At 41.0% G+C, this 26,497-nt stretch overlaps 1 protein-coding gene across 5 annotated transcripts in view; it reads left to right on the top strand.

Annotated features, from left to right (window-relative positions):
• Positions 1-26,497, top strand: part of LMO7 (LIM domain 7) — a 183,159-nt gene that overhangs the window by 83,486 nt on the left and 73,176 nt on the right. For all 5 annotated transcript variants that reach the window (XM_083168851.1, XM_083168852.1, XM_083168847.1 and 2 more), the window contains exon 5: positions 10,832-10,938. In XM_083168851.1, coding sequence (XP_083024977.1) covers positions 10,832-10,938 — 107 coding nt within the window. The remainder of the gene's footprint in view (positions 1-10,831; positions 10,939-26,497) is intronic.

Genomic DNA, 26,497 nt, shown 5'->3' with positions numbered 1-26,497 from the left:
GTTTATATAAGGCTGGGATTTTGAACAAGGAACCCTTCTTTTATGTATATATGTTACGTGTGTCATGTATGTCCGATATCATGCTAAAATTACCTTTTTAATGATTAATAATTAAACGTTAAGTTTTAACAAAAGTGTGCCCCCAAACAAAGAGAGTACTTTGCTTTTCTCTGTTCTGACTTTACCTTACTCTCTGGGGAGCACCTCCACACAGTTTATCTCTGTGCTGAGGCACATCCAATCTAAAAAAACGTGGATACTTTATTGATGATATCTATCTATAAAACAACTATTGGTGGGTATTAGTGCATAGGTAAAACCACCCTACTCCCCTTTTCCCCATGTTTACACAGATCCCCCAATTTACTCAATTTGTCCAAAAGCATATTAGTGTCTTTCAGATAAGACCTTGTTTGCTGCACACAGGGGTTCAAGTATGCGTCTAAATATGTTGACACAGGTTGATAGAGAGATCCCCTGGCAGATATAATGGGTCTACCAGGAGGCCTCTCCATACTTTTGTGTACCTTCGGTAAGGTATAGAAAAGAGGATCCAGCGGGTATTGGGTGCTTAATGCTATACTCAGTTCTTTAGAGATGACTTTTTCCTGAACTGCTTTAAGCAAAATAGCATCCAGTTCTTTTTTATATACCTCTATGGGGTTCTCTTTTAATGTCTCATAGACAGTGACATCTGTCAGTTGTCTTAAACATTCTTTGAGGTAATCCCCTATACCCTGGACCACCACTGATCCTCCTTTATCCGCCTTTCTGATAATATCCTTCCTCTTACGAAGGCTATTTAGCGCATCCCTTTCTTCTTTGATCAAATTACTGAATATTCTGGTGTCAGCAAACAGTTCATTACCTGTGGATTCCATCATCTGGGTGAAGGTCTTAATTGATGGATTCACCGATTTGTGGGTCAAATGAGGATTTCTTTTGTAGCTTCTTTTACTTGTGTGGGTATATCTGTGGTTGCTGCTGATGTTGATGTATGTTGGTCAAAATACTCCTTAAGGCGTAGGGTACGTCCAAACTTGTAACAGTAAATTTTCCATTGGAATTTATCGGGTGGATGAGAAGGAACAAAAGTTAGTCCCTTAGATAGTACAGATGTTTCATGGTCCGTCAGGGGGGTCTCTGATAAATTAAAGACCAGGTCTCTCATTTGTTGCTGTTTTTGCGGCTTGTGCTCCCTCTCGGTCTGCCGACCACACCGCGTCCGCCTCCTCTTTCTGCTGGGGTTTTTTGCCCTAGTCGGGTTGTCACCCCTAAAGGGAGGACCTTATCTGATGTTGATGGCTACTGTGTATCTGTGTCGCTCGCCGAGGTGCTTGTTCCTTCATAATCCGTAAATCGGGACTTTTGTCTCCGATATTTTATCACTGTTTTCGGTTTATTTTATGGATTAGAGGTACTCAGCCACGGATAGACCCGGTTCTGGTCATAATCTGATTGGACCTTCCTCCTCTTCTCCCGTTTGAATTTTATTAATTATTTTTGGTATTGATCGATCTGTTTATTCAGTTTGCTGCTCCAATCGATGTTAGCATCCGATGTTAATGTTGATTTATGCATGGTTTCAAATGTCCCAATTTTTTCTCGCACTGATGTTAGCTCCTTTGATGACTCATCGATCACCAGTAAGAGTAAGTCCATGGAGCATTTGTTAAGGATACTAACCCAACGCCTACAAAATGCCACATTCTGTCTCCCTATGGTGGGTTAGTTCCACACTCGAAACCCCCTCGGGATCAGTTTGTCTTTATAGTACTCTGCCAATGTTGATGCATGCAGCATGAAGTCTACTTCACGTTTTTTTTAAGAAAATGCCATTCTCTGAAGAGATCTTCATTTTCCACCGGCTGTACCTGTACATTAGTGGATGCCTAAAATAAAAAGTGAAGCAGCGCTGATGTTACAATGTAACAAATTTATTCACAAAATAAAAACAATAATAAAAGACATTAAAAGAAACCAATTGGTGCAAATTGATTGACAATTGTGTGAAAGAAATGGACCCAATATTATAATCCCCAATGATGGATGGTAATGTGACCTGCTCTGATCTGGAGAATTGAGGGAGTCCTTTACGGCCACTTGATGGTATCCTGAAGCGAAGATGTTTTTTTTGGACTACAACCGATGGCAAGAGTGGAATTAGCCTGATCGGGAGTCCCGCTGGTAGAAATGGTCAGGTATCCAAACAAGGAATCTTGGCTTGAGACTCTCGGACTGATGGACTTTGGATCAGAAATATTTAAGCAGGTAGGGCAATCCTTGGTGCAAGTGGAAGTCCTTGGGGTAATAAGGGTCCAGGCAATGGGTGTCACCAACGCGTTTCGCAGTTCTCAGACTGCTTTGTCAAGGTGGCTGTTTGGGTCAATGGGGGCCATTTTTATACCTGGCTTCCCATGTGTTAATTTGCATACCACATTGGTTCAGGTTACAGATAATACATAAAACATTAAATAGAGTTACTCGGAGACAAAAAGACATTATACATAACATATATCAATGATTTAATAACTGTTTTAATCGGAATATAAGTGAAAAACGTGTTTATAAAGTAAGGAATGGTGATTATAATATTGGGTCCGTTTCTTTCACACAATTGTCAATCAATTTGCACCAATTGGTTTCTTTTAATGTCTTTTATTATTGTTTTTATTTTGTGAATAAATTTGTTACATTGTAATATCAGCGCTGCTTCACTTTTTATTTTAACCATTTTTCTATCTGGGAGCTGACTACTCCCTAAAGCAGCTGCTGTATCTGATTAAACTACCCCTGGCAAGCGCTCCATACCAACCTCGGTTGGCCCCACATTAGTGGATGCCGCCTGGATAATCAAATCAGCCTCCATATCCGAGTAGCTGAACCGGTCTCCAGTGTCCACTTGGGTTAAATGAACCCCTGGCATAACTTGCTCCATATTGGTCATCTTGTGGTTTCCCTCTCCGGGCAGTCTGTTCACCGTACCGCTGTGTATGACACACACAGGATTCTCCCTTTTTGAGGATATACTGGATCTATGGGGTGCCTTGATGGGTGAAGCTAGTATAAATACCAGTCTCTCCTCTATACACAGTCCAAATATCCGGCACTCACCAGCAGCTTCCAAATATGTTGCTCACCTGGTGCCTTCCTTACAAGACTTTGCAGCCCTCATGTATTCATTCAGGAATAGGCGGCACTCACGGGTTTCTTAGTGGAAAAATGCAACCTTTATTGCATATCAGAGATCCGACATGTTTCGAGCCACCTGGCCCGTCCTCAGGGATCAAATACATAGTGATACACACGTGTTAAAATACTCACACATAGAGAGATAATACCGCCCCACAATTACAATAAAACACACCTCACCTGCGGGGGGTCCGGCGTCTCCCGTCCTCATCGCTACAGCACGGATTGCCATGATGCTGACGTCATCATAGGGTGCCTTCCGGAGCTCTCCGTCCGGCCCTTCCCCTTGACGTCAGCTCTGGGATCCGGAAGCGTCCCCTTCCCTGCTGCTTGGTGTTACCATAGTAACAAATACAAAACACTGAAAAATAAGAATGTGATAAATATGAGGCTAAAAAACGCCATATTAAGAGGCCCAATCAGGCCATATGTGTGCACATCTAAAAATACATTCAAATCGTTGAAAACAGTTACAGATGTTAATATACACTGGTGTTATACACAGTTCTAGCGCACCTGTCAGATCCACTGCTATGCTGTGACCTGACACTTTGCACTATTTTTAGGGGGAAGGCTCCTATATCTGTTGTACTTCTTATCTTATTATACCCCATTCTGGGTCTGTACCAACAATTAGTAATAATCACAAAAAATGATATAGGCCATGTTGTTCATTCAACCCCTTCGGTGACAGGGTGTCCAGGAGGAAAATCCACCGAGATTCAGCTTGTAGGAGCATTTTACTTCTATTACCACCTCTACTTGGAATTGGTATGTGATCAATTATTTTAGTCCTGATGCTGGCCACACTATGATTTTTTGACAGTGTCTCGCTACCGGTTGATCACTGCTCCCAGTGTTCACTGCCTGTCAAATGGCCAGTCTGTGGTTAGCCATGCGTTCTTTAAATTGGCATTCTGTCTTGCCCACGTAGAAAAGACCACATGAACAAGACAGAATGTATACCACAAAACGAGTTGTACATGTTACAGGGTGCCTGATGTAAAACTTTTTACCTGTATATGGATGGTTTACAGTATTTCCTATTAACATTGAGCTGCATGTTGTGCAGCCTATGCACTTATAGCACCCTACCGGTCTGGAAAGGAAGTGTGAAGGATTCTCTTTCTTAGTCATCTCAGTGATATCTACCTTCACCAACAAGTTGGCCAAATTTTGCCCTCATTTGTAGGCGGGCATGATTCTGGTGTTGTTTAAACTTTTTACATTTTTATCAGTTTTAACAATTGGCCATAATGTTTTAACCTTTTTGGTGACCTGTTCACTGCCTCCCGCATATTGTGTAACCCATGGGATTTTCTTCCCCGGGTCCTACCTTACTCTCAAATGTTGAGAGTAATGTAGCCCACACACGCACCGATCCCGGCGTGCGTTGTGGGCTTAACTAGCACACATAGCATCGCATCGTATGCCTTGTGCATGCGATGCGATGCTGTGCAAGAAAAAGCTAGTAGAAAAAGCTAGTACAAAAAGTATGTGCAGCACATACTTTTTGTACTGTACGATGAGGTGCCGCAGGAGCGCGCACCCCATCGTACAGCATCGTAGGAAGGACCCGGGGAAGAAAATCCCATGGGTTACACAATATGCGGGAGGCAGTGAACAGGTCACCAAAAAGGTTAAAACATTATGGCCAATTGTTAAAACTGATAAAAATGTAAAAAGTTTAAACAACACCAGAATCATGCCCGCCTACAAACGAGTGCAAAATTTGGCCAACTTGTTGGTGAAGGTAGATATCACTGAGATGACTAAGAAAGAGAATCCTTCACACTTCCTTTCCAGACCGGTAGGGTGCTATAAGTGCATAGGCTGCACAACATGCAGCTCAATGTTAATAGGAAATACTGTAAACCATCCATATACAGGTAAAAAGTTTTACATCAGGCACCCTGTAACATGTACAACTCGTTTTGTGGTATACATTCTGTCTTGTCCATGTGGTCTTTTCTACGTGGGCAAGACAGAATGCCAATTTAAAGAACGCATGGCTAACCACAGACTGGCCATTAGACAGGCAGTGAACACTGGGAGCAGTGATCAACCGGTAGCGAGACACTGTCTGTCAAAAAATCATAGTGTGGCAGCATCAGGACTAAAATAATTGATCACATACCAATTCCAAGTAGAGGTGGTAATAGAAGTAAAATGCTCCTACAAGCTGAATCTCGGTGGATTTTCCTCCTGGACACCCTGTCACCGAAGGGGTTGAATGAACAACATAGCCTATATCATTTTTTGTGATTATTACTAATTGTTGGTACAGACCCAGAATGGGGTATAATAAGATAAGAAGTACAACAGATATAGGAGCCTTCCCCCTAAAAATAGTGCAAAGGGTCAGGTCACAGCATAGCAGTGGATCTGACAGGTGCGCTAGAACTGTGTATAACACCAGTGTATATTAACATCTGTAACTGTTTTTAACGATTTGAATGTATTTTTAGATGTGCACACATATGGCCTGATTGGGCCTCTTAATATGGCGTTTTTTAGCCTCATATTTATCACTTATTCTTATTTTTCAGTGTTTTGTATTTGTTACTATGGTAACACCAAGCAGCGGGGAAGGGGACGCTTCTGGATCCCAGAGCCGTCAGCACGTACGTGCGCGATGACGTCAAGGGGAAAGGCCGGACGGAGAGCTCCGGAAGGCACCCTATGATGTCAGCATCATGGCGATCCGTGCTGTAGCGATGAGGACGGGAGACGCCGGACCCCCCGCAGGGGAGGTGTGTTTTATTGTAATTGTGGGGCAGGATTTTCTCTCTGTGTGAGTATTTTAACACGTGTGTATCACTATGTATTTGATCCCTGAGGGCGGGCCAGGTGGCTCAAAACATGTCGGATCTCTGAAGGTTGCATTTTTTCACTAAGAAACCCGTGAATGCCGCCTATTCCTGAATGAATATATATATATATATATTTTGCAGTGACATATGACCGTCCTGCTATGCTTTCTTAGTTGTCATTGTTAATTATCACTGAACATTTCTTTTGGCATGAAAAGATTTTCAGAAATGTGAACTCCCACTATGAAGTTGGCAGCAGCATATGCACAAACAATTGCTTAAGGTAAAACCAGTCCTTAATCTCCCCAATACTAATTCTTCTGGACAGTCCAATTTATGTTTTTAGTTGGTAGTAAAACATTACTTCCTACCGGTTTGTCTCCTAGAGTAAAAACTGTGGTTAGATATTTTCTAAGTGTTTCTAATGTGATCTTCATAATTGGTATTCTTTTATATGTAACAAAAAATAAATTCATAGTTTTATACTGTGTAGTTTATAACATTTTCTTGTATGCAATGGCAAGTTGGCCTTAGAAAATATTGCACCATTGTCCATGGGTGGTGGTTAACACAACAAAAGGCAATGGTTTATTATCTGTAAGAAATCCATTCCCTAGTATTTAGAGATGAGCGGGTTTGGATCCTAGAGATCCGAATCGCTATAGAAGTACCGACTCCGGCGCCATCTTCATTCGGCAAGTGAATGTCAGACAGCACGTGCTGTCTGCAGAGGGGGAGGTCTCATATGGGGGCTGCCAGGGAAAATGGCTATAGGGGCTGCTGGAGGGGGGACAAAATAAAGAGCGGCCAGGGTCCAAATATTAAGGGGGAACTACAGAGCGGCCAGGTACAACTACTAAGGGGGAACTACTGAGCAGCCAGGGAACAACTACTAAGGGAGAACTACTGTGGAATAAACTAAGGGGAAACTACTAAGGGTACTATTCTGTGGCATTACTAGGGGGGCTGCTATATGGGACTGCTGTGGAGAATAAGGGTCTCTCTGAAAATAAAAAAAGATTTTTCTTTTTACTACAGGGCTACCCGGTATTAGTCCAGGGGTGCTCGCATGTGCCCCTTTATCAGTCCAGGGGTGCTCGCATGTGCCCCTTTATCAGTCCAGGGGTGCCCGCATGTGCGCCGTATAATTCCAGGGGTGACCCCATGTGTCCTGTATCAGACCAAGGGAGCTGCCCTTTTTTTTATTTTTTTTTATTTATTACTGCAAGGGCTCTTAAATGTGCTGTATCAGTCCAGGGGTGAGCCAAGAGTGCCGTATAATTCCAGGTGTGCTGCTCTTTTTTTAATTTAAAGCATACAAGATTTTTTTTTTTTTACTGCAGGAATGTTGCCATGTCTGCCTTATAATTCCATGTCTGTCACCATGTGTGCCGTATCAGTCCAGTGTGCCGCCATCTGTGCCATATAATTCCATGTGTGCTGTATCAAGTCAGGGGTGCCTGCATGTGTGACGCATAATTCCTGGGGTGAGCCAAGTATGTCATATAATTCATGGGGTGCTGCTAAGTGTGCTTTATCAGTCCAGGGGTGCCTGCATGTGTGCCGTGTATTTCCATGGGTGCCCCCATGTGTCCCGTATTAGTCCAAAGGTGCCGGCATGTGTGCCGTATAATTCATGAGGTGCTGTATTAGTCCAGGGGTGATGCTGTGTGCCATATCAGTCCAGGGGTGATGCTAAGTGTGCCATATCAGTCCAGGGGTGGTGCTAAGTGTGCCATATCAGTCCAGGGTTGATGCTAAGTTTGTGATACAGAAACAGATTCAAACTATTAAATGGTGCACTAATTAGCAGCCCCGGTGACCACCTCCAAATGATTTAGAAAGGATAGACCTAAAATAAAATAAATGTGTGATATAGCTTGCTACTAGCTATGTTTTCTGTGTGCTCAAGAATATGTGATGAATTACAGATGCCCGAAAAATGATCTGATTTGTTAGAGTTGTGTGTTCCATTACAGTACAGTAGTTCCCAAAGATGTATGCTGCGTTACCGACTGTGTCGTGACAGATTGCATTGCCCTGGTGGAAAGGAGACCTTTAGAGGGGCTCATTTCAGTGGCGGCTCTTAAGCCCCGTACACATGGGGGAGATATATTGCTCAGCCATATATGGCTGAGCAATATATTGCTCAGTTTCTCCTGTTCATCAGCGACCAGAGATGGTCGCTGATGAAAATGAAACTGCCGGGGGAGCCCGGCAGTGGTAATCAGCTGATCGCAGGAGCATGTTCCTGCGACCAGCGATCACTACAGGGGTAAAAATGGGAGCGCGCACCCGGCGATATATCGCCGGTGCACACTCCCATCATGGGCAATATGGTCCCTTAGCGACCATATTTCCGCAATATTATACAAAATCGCCCTCGTGTGTACACACCATTACCTCTACTGAGGAGGGGGCTGACATGATGCGGGGGCCCCCCTCCACTGTGCTTGTGATCCCTGCCGCCGCCAATTCTGGTCCACACCACGAGGCGGGCGCTTGCGCTGTAGCTGCTTCGATACTGCGCTGGCCCCCATCCTCTAAGGGCCGCTTTTGCAGCAGTCCTCAGAGGCATATACAGGGTCCCGGGTTTGGCGCATGCGCAGTATTTTTATGGGCTGCAGCTCAGGAACAGGAACACCTCCTGATGGGGACTGCCTTGGGTGACTGGCAGGTCGGACTTCCAATAGGAAGTTACTGCCAGTCTCTCAGACTGCATTTGGCTTCACTTAGGCAGAGAACAGTGGTGGATTAGAAAATAGAAGGGTACCTTTTATATAGTTTTATAGATATATATGTTAGTATTTGCTATCATTTGATCATTATTATCTGACTTTGTGGACCGTTGTCTTCTGATCTCAATGCTGGGACCCTACTGTATAAGCTAGACATGGTCAGACTTCACGTTGGGTGATCCTAGCCTCCAACCATAAATCTGAGAAGCACTTTTATTATATTTTTTTGTACCTCTTATTGTCCATTTTTTTTATTGTTACATTTATTTATTTTTTACATACTTTTTGTAAAAAATGTTTTTTTTTTAACCTTTGTTTACTTTTTATTAGTGTATAAATAAATACTATATTTATATATTTGATCGTTTTATCTATATATAGATATATATATATCTTTTATACTGATAAAATAACCACTGTTTCAGTTCGCACTAGATTACTATTTATGTAAAACAATTAGTCTTCGTCACTTTATATATTATTCATATTTTTATTGATTATTCTACCACTACTCGTTTACTTAAAGAATGGCTGACACCCTCTATAAATATGGCAATACTGTTTTGTTTAATACCATCCAGTTAGGACACACAGGTGGCGCCCCTCATCTCTATTTTCATGATAGATATACATATATATATAATGGTTGTTTTTTTTATGCACATGGGTGCATTAAATTGTTCGGTACTTGTATGTTAGTTGGGCGCCCGCTATAGTTAGTACGCTCATACCCCCACTATCCATGTCTGCATGGAGTTGATTTCATATAGTGTGGCGAGCGCAGTGAGCCACTGAGCCCGTGGCGTGCGGACGCGGAAAACTAAGCAAATAGCTTAGTGGGCGCCCAACTAACATAAGTACCAAATGTTCTTTGTATACACTTTAAGTATGTTTGTTTTCTATTTTCATTCAGAATTGTGTGTGCTTTCATTTTAGTTGAATACTTTTTTACCTATGCGCACCAGTCCCCATTAACCAGATTTCAGTATACTTGCATAGGCAAAGCAGCAGATCTAATTGTTCTACATCCTGTACAGCAAATGCTCTGGGTGGGACCTTTTTGTTTTTTTGTTTTTACTTCCATCCAGTGTTTTTGTTAGTTTCCTATACATTACAGTAGGTGTCAGCAGACTGATTTTGCTATTTGTTAACAGACATGTATAGTAACTGGAGTCATTCTCATGTGTAATATCTTGGGAACAGTTTACTAGCACTGACAGATTGGTGCTTATTTACCGTTTTCCATTTCATGGCGGGATTGTAGTTTAGGATTTCTCTTGTAACAGACACATTTTTTTGACTTGCTGGGAGTTGCAGTTCTCTAGCAAGAGTAGACATGGCTGCATGATCATTTGATGGCCTTAAAACTGGGTGTTAGTATTTGTTAAAAATGTGCTAGTCTTTGCAATTCAGCTGTTGCAAATGACACAAAGTAACATCTGAGTTGCTACTGAGCTTTTTATAGGTCTAGCTACACTTAGCTGAAGCAGAGTGCTCAACAGGTGCAGCTAATGAGTAATCTACCACTCCTGAATTCTTGTCTCTTTATTTTTAAGTTTACTTTTTTATCCTTCCCATGCTAGATCTTTAGTGGTGACATTTTTACCTTCTGTCTGTGTATGCTGACATTCTGTACGGTTCTTGCTAAACTGCCAAACCTAGATTCCAGGTGCAGTGTCCCAATCATTCAGTGCTCTATAGAAACAGAATGTCCCTCCTCTCTTTCCTCAGCCTCCTATGCCTGCACTGACAGTAGTTTCTGGGTGGGTCAATGTCATTAGCTGTAGTTATTTTTAAAGTCCTAACAAGAGGTGAGGTTTGTCGTGCAAAGAGAGAAAGAGGGCGTTTGCTTGTAGGCCTGACATCAAAGTGTACTTTTCTGACTACAGCAGGTAAACGAGTCAGCGGCACTCAGCTACGCAAGTTAGAGGCAGCCTACTGTGGTCTATGAAACATTATTACAATACATACTCCCTGATTGCTGCATTTATCCTGTTTCTTGTGGACTTTGGAATTTTGGACTTCGATAAGCTGTTTTGATTTGGAACTGCTCAGCTAAGCAATCATTTTCCCCACTTGTCTTCACAGGATAATATCAATGTTTTCTTGCGGGCGTGCGAGAAACTTGGATTGAAAGAAGCACAACTTTTTCATCCTGGTGATCTTCAGGATTTATCAAATCGTGTTACAGTCAAGTAAGTTGCATTACTATAATCCTATTGCCTTATTACTAATCAATTGCAAGTGACAGAGTATTGACTGATTTCTGACTTGTTGATCAGGGAAGCTGCAAACTGACACATGTGGAGTAAGCAGGAGTCCCCAATGCTGGCTCTAATTGGGCACTGTCTGGTGTTCTAAAGTAGCACAGCTAGTCAAACCTGTATTTAACGTTTTCTATGCATGTTTGTCTTGCAAGCATGATGCCAAAATGTATACATTTCACTCTGTGCAGCACATGCTAATTAATGTATCTTTTAAAACTGTGGAGGTGGTTGGTACTCACGTTGTCATGCTACGGTAACACCTTATACATAGGCCACACATTTAACAATGTTGGATGACTGATAATATAAATTTAAAAATATATATTCTCTATCTATCTATCTATCTATCTATCTCTCTTTCTCTCTCTCTCTCTCTCTCTCTCTCTCTCTCTCTCTCTCTCTCTCTCTCTCTATCTATATCTATATATATATATATATATATATATATATTCATCTCTATCTACTCTCTTTTTGTGTCTCTGAAACACTGCCATCTGTTGGTAGCGAGTGAAACTACATCTTTCTCTCACACATGCACAAATACAGAGGCAATCACAAGGTAGCAGACTAGTTTCCGAAGCATTTGCTTCGAGCGGGCATCCTAGTTAAATATATACTATACAGTTCTTGCACTGAATAAATAATTTATGGCACATTTATAGAAAGCTTGATAAAGCTGGGTATACACTATACAATTATCTGTCAGATAATCTGCCAGCTCTGGCTGATTGGAGTAAAAACCTGGTAATGGATGAGAGGAAATTACATTTGCCCATTGTCTCCTAAACACTGAAAAATAGACAAAAACTGTCATTCAGACACATTGCTTACACCAACCAATTTGTATGACTGAACATTTTTGTCCATTTTCCAGGGTTTGGGAGCGAATGGTCAATTGTCATTTCCTCTCATCCATTACCAGTGTTACACTCCAACAAGCCAGATCAGGCAGATGAACTGACAGATAATTCTATAGTGTATTCCTAACTTTAGAGAGAAACTTAAGAATAAGTGTGCACTCACAAATCAGAAGCTTATTAATGCCTACAAAGTGGACGGAAACAAGTCAATGTTCCAGTCTGCTGTAAGACCTTTTTCAAGACAGACTGCAATCCAATGGAAATCCAATGGAAATAATGCCACAAATTCCCGATTGAACCAAATAATCTTCTTGATAATGGTCTCCCAGCAGGCCGAAACACTGTTAATTATCTGGAACTATATTTGTGATATCCTGGACGACTACCACTGGGATTCTGAGCAGCCCAGTTGATGTGGATTACAAATTGTGAGTGCTACTAATACTGTGAAATATATACTGTATCTGTACAATATGCATACTGTTAGTGTGCATACGTACAATTTAAAGTTAGTGTTGCAGCATTAGGGATCATACATTACCTAAAATGCTGTTTTGTGGTCCCTAGCTCATACAGTACTTATTTTTAATAATCAAATAAGTGTGCAGATACATGTAAGGGAAAGCATGAAGCAAGAGGGCTGATTCATACTGTAACTGGTTATATTTTGCTTTACTAGAAATACAAATGCAGTGTTTTTATAGTACCGTATGATTATAATACGCAGAAATTATACATGTTTTGGCAAGTCAAATAATTAGTATGTGTTCAATACATTGTATGTATAGGTTGCGTAAATATTTCTTCAAATATTTGGCTGTGCAGACAAATACGTAAATTACAGGGTGCAGGATTTTTTTCTATCATAACGTCCCATTGCTTGGTCTATGTTTGGAATTTACAGTGCATGTGGCTCATTTGATTCCATTCCAGGATTTGGATTAAAGAATGTGGTCGCAGTTATTGTGTGATATTTTATGTAGCGTTTATGAACTTAAAAGTTTGAGCAATAAAAAGAGAGATGACATTGTGAGATAAAGTACCAGCCAAGCAGCTTCTATTTTACAGAATGCTTGGAAAATGACATCAGTCGATATGTTGTCACTTAACACTTGGCAAGAGATAAAATTGTGAGCTGTAAACCCCCCCCCCCCCCTACCTTATTGTCTTTACTTGGCTCTAGCACTCCTTCACTCAGAACTATTTATTACATTAAAAATGTATAGCTGAGATTTTTTTTTCTGTGAAATGTGGCTGTCACAAGGGCAACTGATTGCTGTCAATCTGTACTTCCTATCCACACTTATCCATAGCTGCAACTCTGACTACAATGCTATACAAGTTCGCTTCACTGACCAGCTGAAGATACTTCAAGCTTAGGTCTTCAAACTTAGGATATAATCACCCCTTGCTACTTTCTGAGTGACATTTTCCACATTTCACTTTATCACCAAACTTGATTGAGAATGCAGTAAAGTATATAATTGTTCACGTGTTTGTTTGTAACCATTTTTCCCAATGCAAATGTGTGAACGAGCCATAAAGCTGTGTGAACTTTTTATCTATTAAAGTTTTTTTGTAATTTTTTTGACTAAAAGATGGTTATAGTACACTTTTATCTAACACTGTGCTCAAAAATATTAATTTAGAGGGTGCCATATGTGTTACAAATGCATGCCTCTGGGCTGAATACTTAAAAACCAAATGTAATATAGTAAGTTCTGTGGAGGTTGAAAGAAGTTGGAGGTCACAAATCTATTCTGTACGATTATGTTTGGAATAATGACACTGTTTGTTTGAAGATTGTGCGTGTTTGGTTTCCTATTCTGCTTCAGTGTAATGTTATTGTTGGAATTAGTAAATGGAGTATTACTAGGTCTGTTCAGTTTATTTAACAATTATTGCTGTAGCCCTTTTCCCATAAAATAAAAGGTTGTGCTTGGTATCTGTCCGTTTGTGCTTAGGTTACAGTATTGGGCTTCTTATTTGTTTTTATGTCCTTTTTTAACTCTGATTTCGATATAGATTTTCTTTTAGATCTACTTCTTTTTTTATCTGCATTGCCCCAACGTTTAAGACTGGAGCTCAGAATCGTTATTGTGGCCAGTCATCTGGATAATTGAGTCCTTTCAGTTTCCCAGTTTTGCTGGCTTTGCCTGACTTCTAATAGCAGCAGTGCTAGATAAATATAGATCAGACATGAGATATTTTAGAAGTGACACTAAAGGATTGTTTCAGTGACGGATCATCCAGATGTCTGTGTCCATCAGGAATATGCCTGCTCAGTTTCTGTGTACATGCGTTCCTTTCCATTCATTGTTAGACTTGTAATATTACACAAATTACCTGGGTGCAGCATAATGTTGGCTATATATGACTAAATTTGATGCAAAATGTGTGCAAATGGCTGATAATGTTGTGTATGCGGTCCTTAAACTATAGTGATTGTTCAAATGTAATCCTGTTGAAGTTAGTAGGATAATTCTTATACATATTCGGAAACGTGGTATGGAGGTGACTACAGTTGCCCCCAGCTGCCTATGTATGCTGTTCTTTTTCAATCTCAACAATATGCACCAGTGTTACTGGAAGTGAGGGGTTGATTGTCCGGTTTGGTCACCTACATGCATAACCAATTTACACAGAGCCTGTATGTGACTTTAGGGCAAGTACAAATCCATTCTTGTTACAGGTCTAGTTATGAGTGGCGTATGTAATAAGAAAAGGTGTCTTTTGCAGCATTTAGGTCATTAGCCTCACCATCACCACCTATCGCTGCCAGTAGCCCTCTTAAGCCTCTTGCTGCTTTTTTGTGATTGCTAAATGCCATCTCATCATTAACTGGAGTTGCTAATGAAACTCAACACTGCTATGGAATAAGGCTGGTGAGCAAGAGTAGTAAAAACAGGTGGGATAATTTCAGCGCCCCTTTGAAGCTTCGCAGGCTGAGGGGATAGTAGGATATAATAAAGGACATCATAACATTTAAGAGGTCAACACAGGAGAAGTCTTTTGATTCAGGAGTGAGATATAACCAGAGGAGAGGAAGGGCAACAGTGATTGGCTAACCAGACTGGGTAAAAAATAATGTATGAAGATGAGGTTGGGAGCAGAGTAGTTGGTTAGGGCCTTGTACTTGAAAGTGAGGAGTTTGAAAAGGGAACCATAAAATAAGACTGAAACAGATTGAAAAGGAGTAACTGGGAGCTGGAGAGGTACACGAGGAGGTATGAGATATGATCAGAGAGTAGATTATACTGTAGTTTTGGGGACCACCTGGAAGAGGAAGGGTCTGATACAAGCGATATGGCAGAACTGGAAATGACCGGATTGGCCAATATTGAAGTACATATACAGATCAAAATAGTGGACCAGTGTCAAAGGGCCTATTAGATGGTTGTCAAATATCCCAAATAGATAATGTTTTCATAGGCTGTCCTGTCCCTTAAATCCAGGAGAATCATAAATTATTCAGATTCTATGACTGGCTGTCTTCAAGCATGAATTTCACCTGGTTTTAATCAGCCACGAATCTGTGTAATACATGTCCCGGTTTAAATGTATATGGGATATTCACTGTGAAGAATTGTCCGACCGTCGAAACATCTGTACTTTTTGCCAATTTTATGTCTAATTGAATAGGTCTAATTTAAATTTAAGTGCTGTTTTTTTTTGACTGTAGGAAATATCAGCACAGTCATAAAACATGTGGATTAGCGAATTACTCGCCAATCCACGTGTTTTAGTCTAAACTGTCTGTTTTCGACAGTTTTGAATTTTTACAGAAGGGAAACTACGTCGGCAGATAAACCCGATGCAAAGGGCCTCAATTGAATAGGGAAAGTCTGACAACTACCCCTTTTTACACCAGCCTAAATAACCTGGCTTGCATTTGAGTGCCCAATGACAGGACAGGTTTGCAGGTGTTTTGAGCGCTCCCATTTGCAATGACCCCGGAACGTGAGACCCGACATTTCAACCCGGGTAGCAAGCCGGGCTAAGCACAGGTTCAACCCATGCAAACGGGTAACCTGGGTTGATGCATCCTGTTTACTACACTGAAATTGCGTGCGCTGGGGGATGCTCTCATCTCCCAGCGCCGACTCAGGGCCCATCACCGGTGACATCACCCGCCCTGCATTATGCAAGGTGGGGATTCCAGTGTAAAAGGGGTCACAAGCCAGGTCACACCCAGATTGGAGCTGGGTACAAAATCCTGGGTGCAACACAGCTTGTAGGGGTATAATTGAATACCCCCCATAGTATGGTAAACCTATGTTTTGAGATCTGTATTAGCAGTTGGGATAATTACTTACTCAGCAAAACCATGACCTTTTTGTACGTGAGGTCTGGAGTTGAAAACCACTGTTCTAGTGAGTATGCCATGCAAAGAGAGAAAATTAGAGACCGCACACGTGTGTTTGTGTGGAGAATCTACCAGATTGGACAGCATTAAAATATCTGATTTTGTGAAGATTTAAATTGCATGTACCTTGCTGAGATTTTTCTTCATTTGGGATTGCCATCTTATTAAAGGGCCAATACATCAGACATTCTAAAGAATGGAGACTTGACTGTAGTAATCAAACGGCCTAATTCAAACCTGATTACTCCTGGGCAAATTTGCAGAGGCCTACAATCAGATTGTCCCCACGAGAGTGAAAACATGCCCTGTGCAAGTCTACGACTGGTTTGTGCAAATATTGCTGATCAATGGCCAGCTGCAAAACTTACTCACCCTCTAATCATTTTTCCGGTCTATGCAAGTGTGGGTAACTCTGACCCTTCCACATCTCTGCGACAGACACAGGCTAATAGAGGCTGAAGTTGGTGTCACATATCCTCCCTGAAAGCGCTTGGGCACACCTGCATTGCTCCTGACACTCCCTGAAAATGGCAGGTGTCCACCCCCCAAACGGTGACTTCCTGCTACGGTATTTAAAAAAATAGCGGTTTAATTTTTTTTCTGGGTACCCTCATGCAAGCGTGCTGCAACCCAGACGCATGTGCAGTAATTCAATAATCGACCAGCTTGCGATTTGGCATAACGCTTAGTGCTGAATAACCCTCAGTTTCATTTAAAAAGTGCTTCTATAAAATGCTAGAATTTGATTAGTTGCTAAGGTTAACATTCTGTTTCTATCTCCCCTGAGGTTGATGAATATTGGTCTCTAATTGGTCCTTAATTGCGATATCAGGCTGCTTTTATAAACTGAAAATACATTGGGGCTAATATAATACTGCACTATGTTTAGGCAGCTGCATTTGCTTTAAGTTTTTTTTTTTTTTTTATTCAAGCTGCGAAAACACATGTAGAGAAGTGTCCCTTTATAATCAGGTTAATAGATGAGTCACTAGGTTGAGTTATTAGCTTTTGTAAGTCACCAATGTTCTGTTGCTGATTATCATTTTACATGTTTCCAATGTCCTAAACAGACATAATACTTTTTGAATTAATTAATTTTAAAATATATATCCGCTTGACCGTCTGTGATCTATGTGACATACTGAGGTTCTTGGAACCTTGAACTTTGCTGAAATGTTTTTGTCATTTCTAGAGTGAAGCGCCCTCTTTAATGCTCGGTACAGACTAGACGATGTGTATCCAGCTTGACATTAGGGGTGCCGGAGGACTCACTGGCAGTCGGGATTCTGACCGTCATAACCCAATGTCGGAATCCCGACTGCTAAAAGCCAGACACACGGCCAGCAGGTATTCTCCCTCATGTGGTCCAGGACCCCCATAGAGGGAGAAAAAAATAGGTGAATAGTGCCTTTATACCATATACCGCACCTGACATCAGGGGACCGAGAAACTGGCATTGGCAAGTGGTATACACACTTGCCCATGCTGGCAGCAGCGTCAGGGGTTAAGCAGAGGCCATGGTGCATTTTTAACCACATGGAATCCCCCAATGGAGCTGCGTGCTCAGATGACGAGGGATGCAGTCAGCGAGCCGCAGTAGTGTAGTGGTTACTCATAAGAACAATTTGAGCAATTAGTCTTCACCAGGCAAATTGCTTAAATTGTCATCTAGTTTGTATCCTACTTAATTGAACACTGACTGGCGAGCTGGACTGTAACACGGTCTATGATGTCATGTAGTTTTATTATTTTAATCTAATACAAGCTCCTGAAAACAACAAAATGACAGCACTCCATGAAACGCATTCTTTGATGCGTTTAGTAGTCTACAATCTCCGTATTTGCTGGTTGGGAAATGTTCATAGTGACTAGGCAACATTCAATCATAGTGGAAAATAGCCATCCTGATATGTGCAATGTAAGTCCACGAAAACACATCGGTGTACAGTTTATTTGTAAACCATATTCAGCGAGCAATCATACATTCATGCACTAGTGAGCCATAAGGCAAATGAGCATTACAATATATAGGGTATAACCAATGGCAAAGGTTGGACCGCTCTATTAAAGCCAAAATGTCCTCCTTTTTCTGTGATCGTTCTCTGTAGCACAGAGCAGCAGGATCTTCTGGTGTTATGTAACTCCTAGTTTGTGTTTTCTGGTAGAAAAATAACTTGAGCTGCTTGTTTAGCCCTAAACGTAAACCGATACCTGAGGCGCTTCTGTGGGAATTTGAGGCAACAGTATTTGAACTGTGAGATCTGAATGTGATGAAATTGTACCACGGATTATGGCTGGGATCAAATACCCTTCTCATAGACTTGCACTTTCTGTCATCACCTGCTAGTAGCCGATCGTTCAGAGCCATGAGTTGTAAAATGATTCATTATTTTAGTAAATTACCCATGAAAGAGCCATTGATCTGTTCCATACTACTTGGAGGGGGGAGAAAAAGTTTTAAAAGTAACTAACTGTTGAATTATGTTATAGTGTTTCTATTACATTTGGCTGAGAGATTGGGGTGTGTATGTCACCTTGATTGCTAAAATTTAATTGTGGTTTAAGGTCATTGAGCTCTTCTCACTTGATCCCTTTTGTATAGCGGTTTTCCTATTTTCAAATGCAATGGCCCGTGTGCTATTCAGTCTCGTTGGTCCAGTTTTGCTGCCTAAATATTTTTATGTAAATGCTGACAATTGACTACCGTTAAAGACTTAAGAAAATAAATGTTGAAGGTTACATGTTGAACGCTTTGACCATACTGTATACAGCCATAGGATTCTCTCCATTCAATAATGACTGTTTCAAGTATAGCATGACCTGTTCTCCATGCCCAGGTGTGATTTTGTTTTTGTCTATGCAGACCAGGAACTACTGGTCACAATAATTCAACAATTTAAATATCACAGCATCAGGGCTAACTAAACTAAACCAAAGAAAATGGCAAATGGTTGGTTCCACTTGTTAATGAACATTAACACCAGTGTCATTTTTTTCATGTAGTATCACTGTAATGAAAACTGGTATTCAACAATACTTACCTTTCCGGCTAGGTCCAGTACGGTCTTCCTCCTTAGCAGCATATTTGCGCTCCTGCTGGCAGCCAAACACTGCCAAGGACTGACTGCGGGGGGTCATGGACATGCACGACGTACAGTATGTGCATGACTCCTGCCAGCGGAGACCAAACAATACCCAGAAGGCTTTGCTAAAGCCAAAAAGGCAGTGCTGGGTTCTCATTGGCAGCAATGCCTACCATACTGCTCTCGCCATCTATAGATGGTGCTAGAGCTGTACAGGGGCAAACAGCGATATACTTAGTTCACCACTGTTTGAATTCTGAAAATAGGACATAACCCTTTTTAGCAAAGGCTATAGAGGTTATGTATCATTGATAAATGTGGCCCTGTTTTAGAATACAAGGAGGACAAAGTTTAATTTACTTATTTCTATGATGCCATTGTTGGAGCTGGGCCCATCATATAGCAAATTAAAGACTTTGGTCCGTAGTTTTGGTATTGTAATTGGTTGCTTAGTTTTCGAGTTGTGTCAAAACATCCGTCTGTCATTTATAGTGCATCCCCATTGTGCTCTGGAATGTTTGACAGTTAGTGAACGCCATGTGTACTTGCTGTGTAAAAAGGTAAAATGTTCTGCCCAGCAAACCTTTGTCCAATTGAAGCCAGACACATCAGCAAGTTTATATTAATGTTTGTAAAGCTGAAGAGTCTGTTCATATTTTCTGGAACAATGGTAATTGATAACATTGTAATTATCCCTGTAACATTGTAATTATCAGGTAATTGTTAATGTTAAGTGGCAGCAAAAGCAGTCTGTACATTTATTAATATTGCAAACCTGTATCACATGGAGTATTTGTTTATTCATCTTGCTATTTTGGTTGTAAATGTAGGTTGCATAATGGCAAGTTACACAGGTTCATCAGGGCTTACATTTCGTACATTGTAATTGTTTTGAACCAATAGAAGGCAGAAGTAACTTGACAGCTTTTCTACCCTCAGTCAAAAATCCTTTGCTACTTTTATGCTATTTGCAACTGGAAACCCATTGGCCCCTGTATTTTGCCTGCTATACACAGTTCATTTTGGAGTTTCTTTGTAAAATAATAATTAGTAACCGCGACACCTACATTTAGGTACATGCTAATGAGATTGTTTGTATCTAAATAGTCCTGCGTTCTCTCATATGTCCTGAGGGAGCATTATATAGAGATGGATATCGAGATCTAGATCCATCCAAAAGAAAGGCACTGCTTTTGGGGTCTCATGAACAGGAGCCTTTGGAGATTTGACTGCTAAATACTGGTATATTTTATTGTTCCCTATAGATGTGAGAATAATGGGAACTCTTCCTATTAATTCTATACAACTCTTTTTTTTCTGATGTGGTAACTACAGTATGTGGAGTTTCATTTATGTACTATCTTTTAATTTACTTTAAATGATCCATTTATTTTAGGTCATAAAAATATCACTTGAGAATGAACTGGCCATTTAACAACCGTTTGTATATCAAGGGTTACGTAGGATATTCAAGGAACGGAAAATAAAATTGTTTGCAAGAATTTAAAGTTAGAGGATACAAGTGGTAGTTTCGTTATTATGCTACATTCAACTTGGGCATTTGGTGTTGCAATATATATATATAGATGTATGGACCGTTTTGCTTTCGGTATGAGACCTTCAATGTTGTGCATAGCTGATCTGGAACTCTCTTTTGTCAGGTTTTTCCTTTGTGAAGTGGCACTCCTAGTTGTCGTCAGATACTGCATTGCTCTCGTGGGTGGTGGAATGGTTAGAGTTATGCAACATACAATAACCCTGTCATTACTGACAAAGTACATCATGCAAACCTCTGCTTCCATATATAGTCATCCCATCATTGTGTAACAACCCAATTAACATGTCATGCTGCTTAATTATTTATTAAGCTTTCATATATTTTCAAATTATTTTTGCATGATACAGTAATTTCCAGGCTGAATATCTGGATGACATGCCTCACTACATCATATAAAACACCTACAGTATGTCGGTTGTACTGGCAATTTGTAGGTACCGGATATTTTCCAGTCCATATAAGCACATTGATACTTTTGGTGACGGACTGCTCTTATTCTGTGTACAGCACACGTATGTAAAACGTAGCCCGTGATGGCTTATTTTACTTTTTTTTTTCATGCTGCGTCTAATTTTCACCACATCGTCCGCTCCGTGACCCCTGATTACCTTATTATGCCTGCTGCTGTAACCCTCATTTTATACCAGTCTGGTTAGGGTTTATTGCAGGCTTATGGGAAAAGGATATGCTCAAAGTGTGCACATTTATGTACAAAATTCATTCTCCCTAGTATCAGTACTGCTGGGCTGGGGCTGCCTGTGCTTCAGTCAACTAAAGATACAATTTTACGAGTTCTGCAAATGACCACAGTGGTTGCAGTTTTCCTGTGACAGCGTCCTAGAGGAGAGCCATCTTCTTGCCTCCTTTTGCAGGTGCTGTTTGGACACTGCATTGGACTTGTTGCTGTAGTTAGTGTGCCCCTGGGTAATTACTGGTCTACTGTGTACCAAGCTTTACACTTCCAACAGGAATGCATTGCTGAATTTGGGTTCTAGTTGCTTATACTATATATGTAAGTGGATCTTGTTCACTTGTCATAAAACTTAACGCTAGCTGCACTTTATTTTGTTTAATCATTTACTGTAGCTATATAGAGCTAGGCAGCCTTCGCATATTACACTTTACAGTATATAGTTTATTATGTGTGAAAATGTACCAGGTAATGTTATACATGCAAAAACCCCACACATTTAGTGGAAAGTTATCACTGAACATGTATTTTCAGAGTGGGACAATCCTTAAATTGTTTTGTCACACCCTAGACAACACCTGAGATGATGTGAATCATAAGCAAATTATAGGTTTATTACGGATTGGCATTATACCGTACATTTAATTACAATTGATATAAAACAATATATGGGAAAATGTGAAGAGCTTTGACATTGAAGAGTCCAACAAATCCAATTTTTAGGTGAACTTGTTAAAGCAAGTACTTAGAAGTGTCATAAAAAAAAAAGTTGTTGCCCTTCCCTTAATGATGGTTTCAAGTGAAAAAAAAAAAAATATTTGAAGGGGAACAGTAGAAAAACTGGCATTAAATATAGTGGCACACATCCTATTCATTATTTTTATTGTTTTGAGTCCCTTTTCAGAAGCTTCTGTTTCTCTGTATGTGATTGCACTATGGGCCTTATTCTAGTTCACTCTTTCTGACAAAATCCTTCTTCTTAGATGGACAAAACCATGTGCACTGCAGGGGGGCAGATGATACTTGTGCAGAGAGAATTCCATTTGGGTGGGGTTTTACTTCAAAGTGAGACCTATATTGCAGTGTAAAAAATAAAGCAGTCAGTATTTACCCTGCACAGAAACAAAATAACTCGCCCAAATCGAATTCTCTCTGCACATTTTACATCTGCCCCCCTGCAGTGCACATGGTTTTGGCCATCTAAGAAGGATTTTGTCAGAAAGAGTGAACTAGAATAAGGCCCGTTGTTCTGTGTCATTGAGCAATTTCGGCATGACTTCTGACTGGACTACTGCTCTTACATGACCACGTCTTCTGTAGAACTGCAATTGCTTCTGAACCTTAACCCTCCATTTTTCTCAGCACGTAATGTTTTGCTGATTTCTTTCTGTAGAAGCAGGTGAAATAATTCCTGACCCAGCAAAACCGATTAAATCATCTGTGCATGATTAAAGAAATCCTAAAACATGTCCTGCTGGTGGTACTTGATGACTGGAGTTGAAAAACACTGCTATTAAACATTTAGCTGTTTTAATGCCAGGATTGCAGCTAATCTTAAACGACACCGTATTCCTGGTGTAACTAGATGTTTTGTAGGCACATAGCAAAAGCTTATAAGTGCCCCTATGTATCACATAGTGGTGGAAAGTTACTTTAACAGGGAGGTGGGCCCTATCAGCTCTGGGTCCCATAGCATCTGCACTCCCTGCACTTATGGTAGTTACTCCTTAGCTTGTATTCGTGGTCTCACTTGGTCAAGGAACCCCTACTCCCAAAATATATTGTATTCTTTCTTTACAAGCATCAGAGTTGGAGACCGTGTATAGTATAGTATGTAAGGTATTGCTGTTAGTCTGGATGGCCGCTTGTATTAGCTAATGCCTGTGGCAGTCAAGGGGCAGACTATGGATGATATTTGGCCCAGAATTCCACGTGTAAGGCAATAGAGGGGCATGGACACTTCTCAAAGAGGGGTTCTGCGAATCACAGGGTCTTGTCCTCACAGCATGTCCTGTGCCAGAGCTCAAGGAGAAGTGGAACTACTTGGCCCAGACATTTAGATGACAGGTCCTTCCGGTTGTGGAGAGTGCATAATGTGTGATTACTTTAGACATGCTGCTATGGTAGGAAGAGGGGTATGTGGGAAGTTGTCAATAGGCTGGTTACCAGCCCGTCAAAATGAAAGAACAACATAACCGTGATATAAGTGCAGGCAGCTATGGACTCCATGTAGTGGCAGATATCCTGTCTCTCTACACTGTGAGACATCTGATGGGTGTCAGTGTCAGATAGAATGTCTGTCAATGCAAATTATGTGACCATGTGACCACAATGATCCCTATGGCTACATGTGGCCATTTATATGGAACCACGTGTAATACACAATAGATGAACAATCCATGAAACGTATCAGTGACTTTTCTTTACCAGATATAGTAGCTCTTACCAACTGCTTTGGGGCTCATCTACATTTGGATATAAGTCATTTTAAAGGATTCCCCCCTCTACACACCCACACTTCTACGTGCCACGTTCACAATGTCTTTTCACAATCTCTCCATATATGGAACTAGACACGCCCTTTGGGTGGAGCATGACACGCCCCCTCAATGGGGCACTGTGCAAAATTCTGCTACCAACTATAATCTTCCTGAAACTAGTTTTCAAAAGGAGGCCAGTATTGTTTAAACTAATTCAATATGCATTTTAAGTTATGTGACATATATCATGTGTATGGGTTATAGCTGTATTTGCATGTGAACTGTTTATTCAGTGAATATCTTGTTCAGTTTGCAGCGGTATCTGTAGGTGCTGAGAGCTGCAGTTCGCACAGGTTGATTGATTGGACTTGCTTTTGCCAAACCTTGTACATGATCTTTGTGTTTAATTATTTTAAATAGACTGATGTTCCAGTGTCATTTATTCAAATTGGCACAATGTGATCTTTTTCACTCCATTAGTTTTTTTTATTTGTTTTTATTGTACATGCTGTTATCAAAGAAATATAAGATGTGCAAGATAACCACCTGAATTTGGAAGGAGGGGGGGGGGGGGAGGGGTGGTTTCTTATTTTTTTCCTCTATTCAATAAATCCTATTTCCTATATTCTGCTAAGTGTACAAATAACGTCAAGGCTTTTTTTTTTTTTTTTTTTTTGGAAAAAGGTCAAAGTAAACACAATGTTCTTTTCACCTAGCAATCTGTATCCTTTCCTCAGAAGAAAGGCCTGAGCTGGTATCACATTAGCACTTGCTGTTTCCTTTGGGTCAACATTTAGGAAACAGTAATTACATTTTTTACACTACCAGCATGCTTATTTCAGGCTTCTGTCCACGTAAACTGGGAATGAATGTATTTGGGCTGCAATTTGCAGCCTGCAAAGAAGAACATTTACTTTCTAATGGGGCATCCACACAGAGAGATTTGAGCTTGATTTCTAAGCAATATGTCTAGATCTCTTCGAAATTAAGCACACATTGCTCAGTGTGTATGCCCCTTGACAATACGCAATCCCACACAATACAATCGCCAGGCTAGTCCATTTGAACCTGCAGTATATATGTAGTCATCGCCAGTGTTCTCTCAGCAGAGTACACTGGCTGTGGCAGATTGCTTGGCACACATGTCTGGTGCATCGCTGTATGCTGAGCGATCTGTGCTTAACTACATAGCTCCGAACAAAGGCACAATTGCCCCGTGTGTATGGTGCTAGAGCTTTGTTCATCAGGGATAAATTGATTTTCTTGACTCAAATGCTTTAGGCATGCTCACACAACTTACTGTTTGCTTTTTAAATCCAGATTGTATTCGTTTTATTGCAAACGCACTAATGAGCTGAATAATATTTAATTGCTCCTGTAAGCATTGCTCCTGTAGGAAAACTGATGCTCTCCGACCTATATCTGAGTCCCACACTTTAAAAATGTTCCTGTGATAAGTTCTCACAAGTCTAATCATCTAATGCTGCTTTAACATTGCAAATGCTGTGTCTCGCCCAGGATTTGGACACAGGCTTATTTCCTGGTTGCTGATGTCATCCAGGGCCACGGTGCATCAGGTGGGGAAGTGGGAGTAGACAGCACTGCGGTGACGCTGCTGCCTCCCCTATAGAAGTGAATGGGACCCAGGTTGCACGACTCGGGTTAACCGTTCACGTTGCCCTGTGACCTAGGTTGAACCTTTCTTTTTACCCGGGTCGGGCTGCTGGACCCAGTATTTTAAAAAATGGCCTTTCACACTGCACAGTCAGCTGGCAATAACCCGGGTCGGACCTGGGTTATTTGTGCTGTGTGGAAGAGGTATTTATTGCATTCTATTAATGAGATTTTAGTAATTAGTTTGCCATTATATCGTTTTAGTACTAGTATTGTGTTTTACAGATAGACAAAGTGAAAGCAATACTTTCCCAGGAGTGTTTATAATGCTTATGAGGGGAATCTTTGGTACTTGTTTCCTAGCACGGCCACAAATCTTGGCCATCGGGGGTAATATTAGTGGCCTGCGACGCGACCGACGCGATGCCCCCGATTTTTCCATTGAAATGCATTGAAAACAGTGAAAAATCGGGTCGGTCGCGTCGTGTGCGCCTAAAAATGCTTAAATGGTCCACCCGCGATGGCCGCGATTTCCCCATAGGGAACAATGTTAAATTCCTCAATTTACCCGCGATGACCCCGATTTCCCATAGGAAACAATGTTAAATGGGTCAATTTACCCAAATCATCATAGGGAAGAATGGTAAATGGGCCAGAAAGCCCAAAAAACCCCCCTGACCAGTGAAATGTCCCCCCAAAAGTAGTTCACGCCACCCCGAGATAAACGTGAACCCGAAGCGTGGCGAGCGCAGCGAGTCCGCGAGGGGCGGCGGTACGCGTCCTCCGACCTTTTCATACCCCCACTATCCACTAGGGCGTGGAGTGAGAATAGAAT

Source organism: Crinia signifera, chromosome 2 (genome assembly GCF_055691185.1).
Source record: "Crinia signifera chromosome 2, ASM5569118v1, whole genome shotgun sequence".
NCBI classification, from domain to species: Eukaryota; Metazoa; Chordata; class Amphibia; order Anura; family Myobatrachidae; genus Crinia; species Crinia signifera.
The sequence above is the reverse complement of the archived record's forward strand: the minus strand, read 5'-3'. Positions and strand labels throughout refer to the sequence as shown.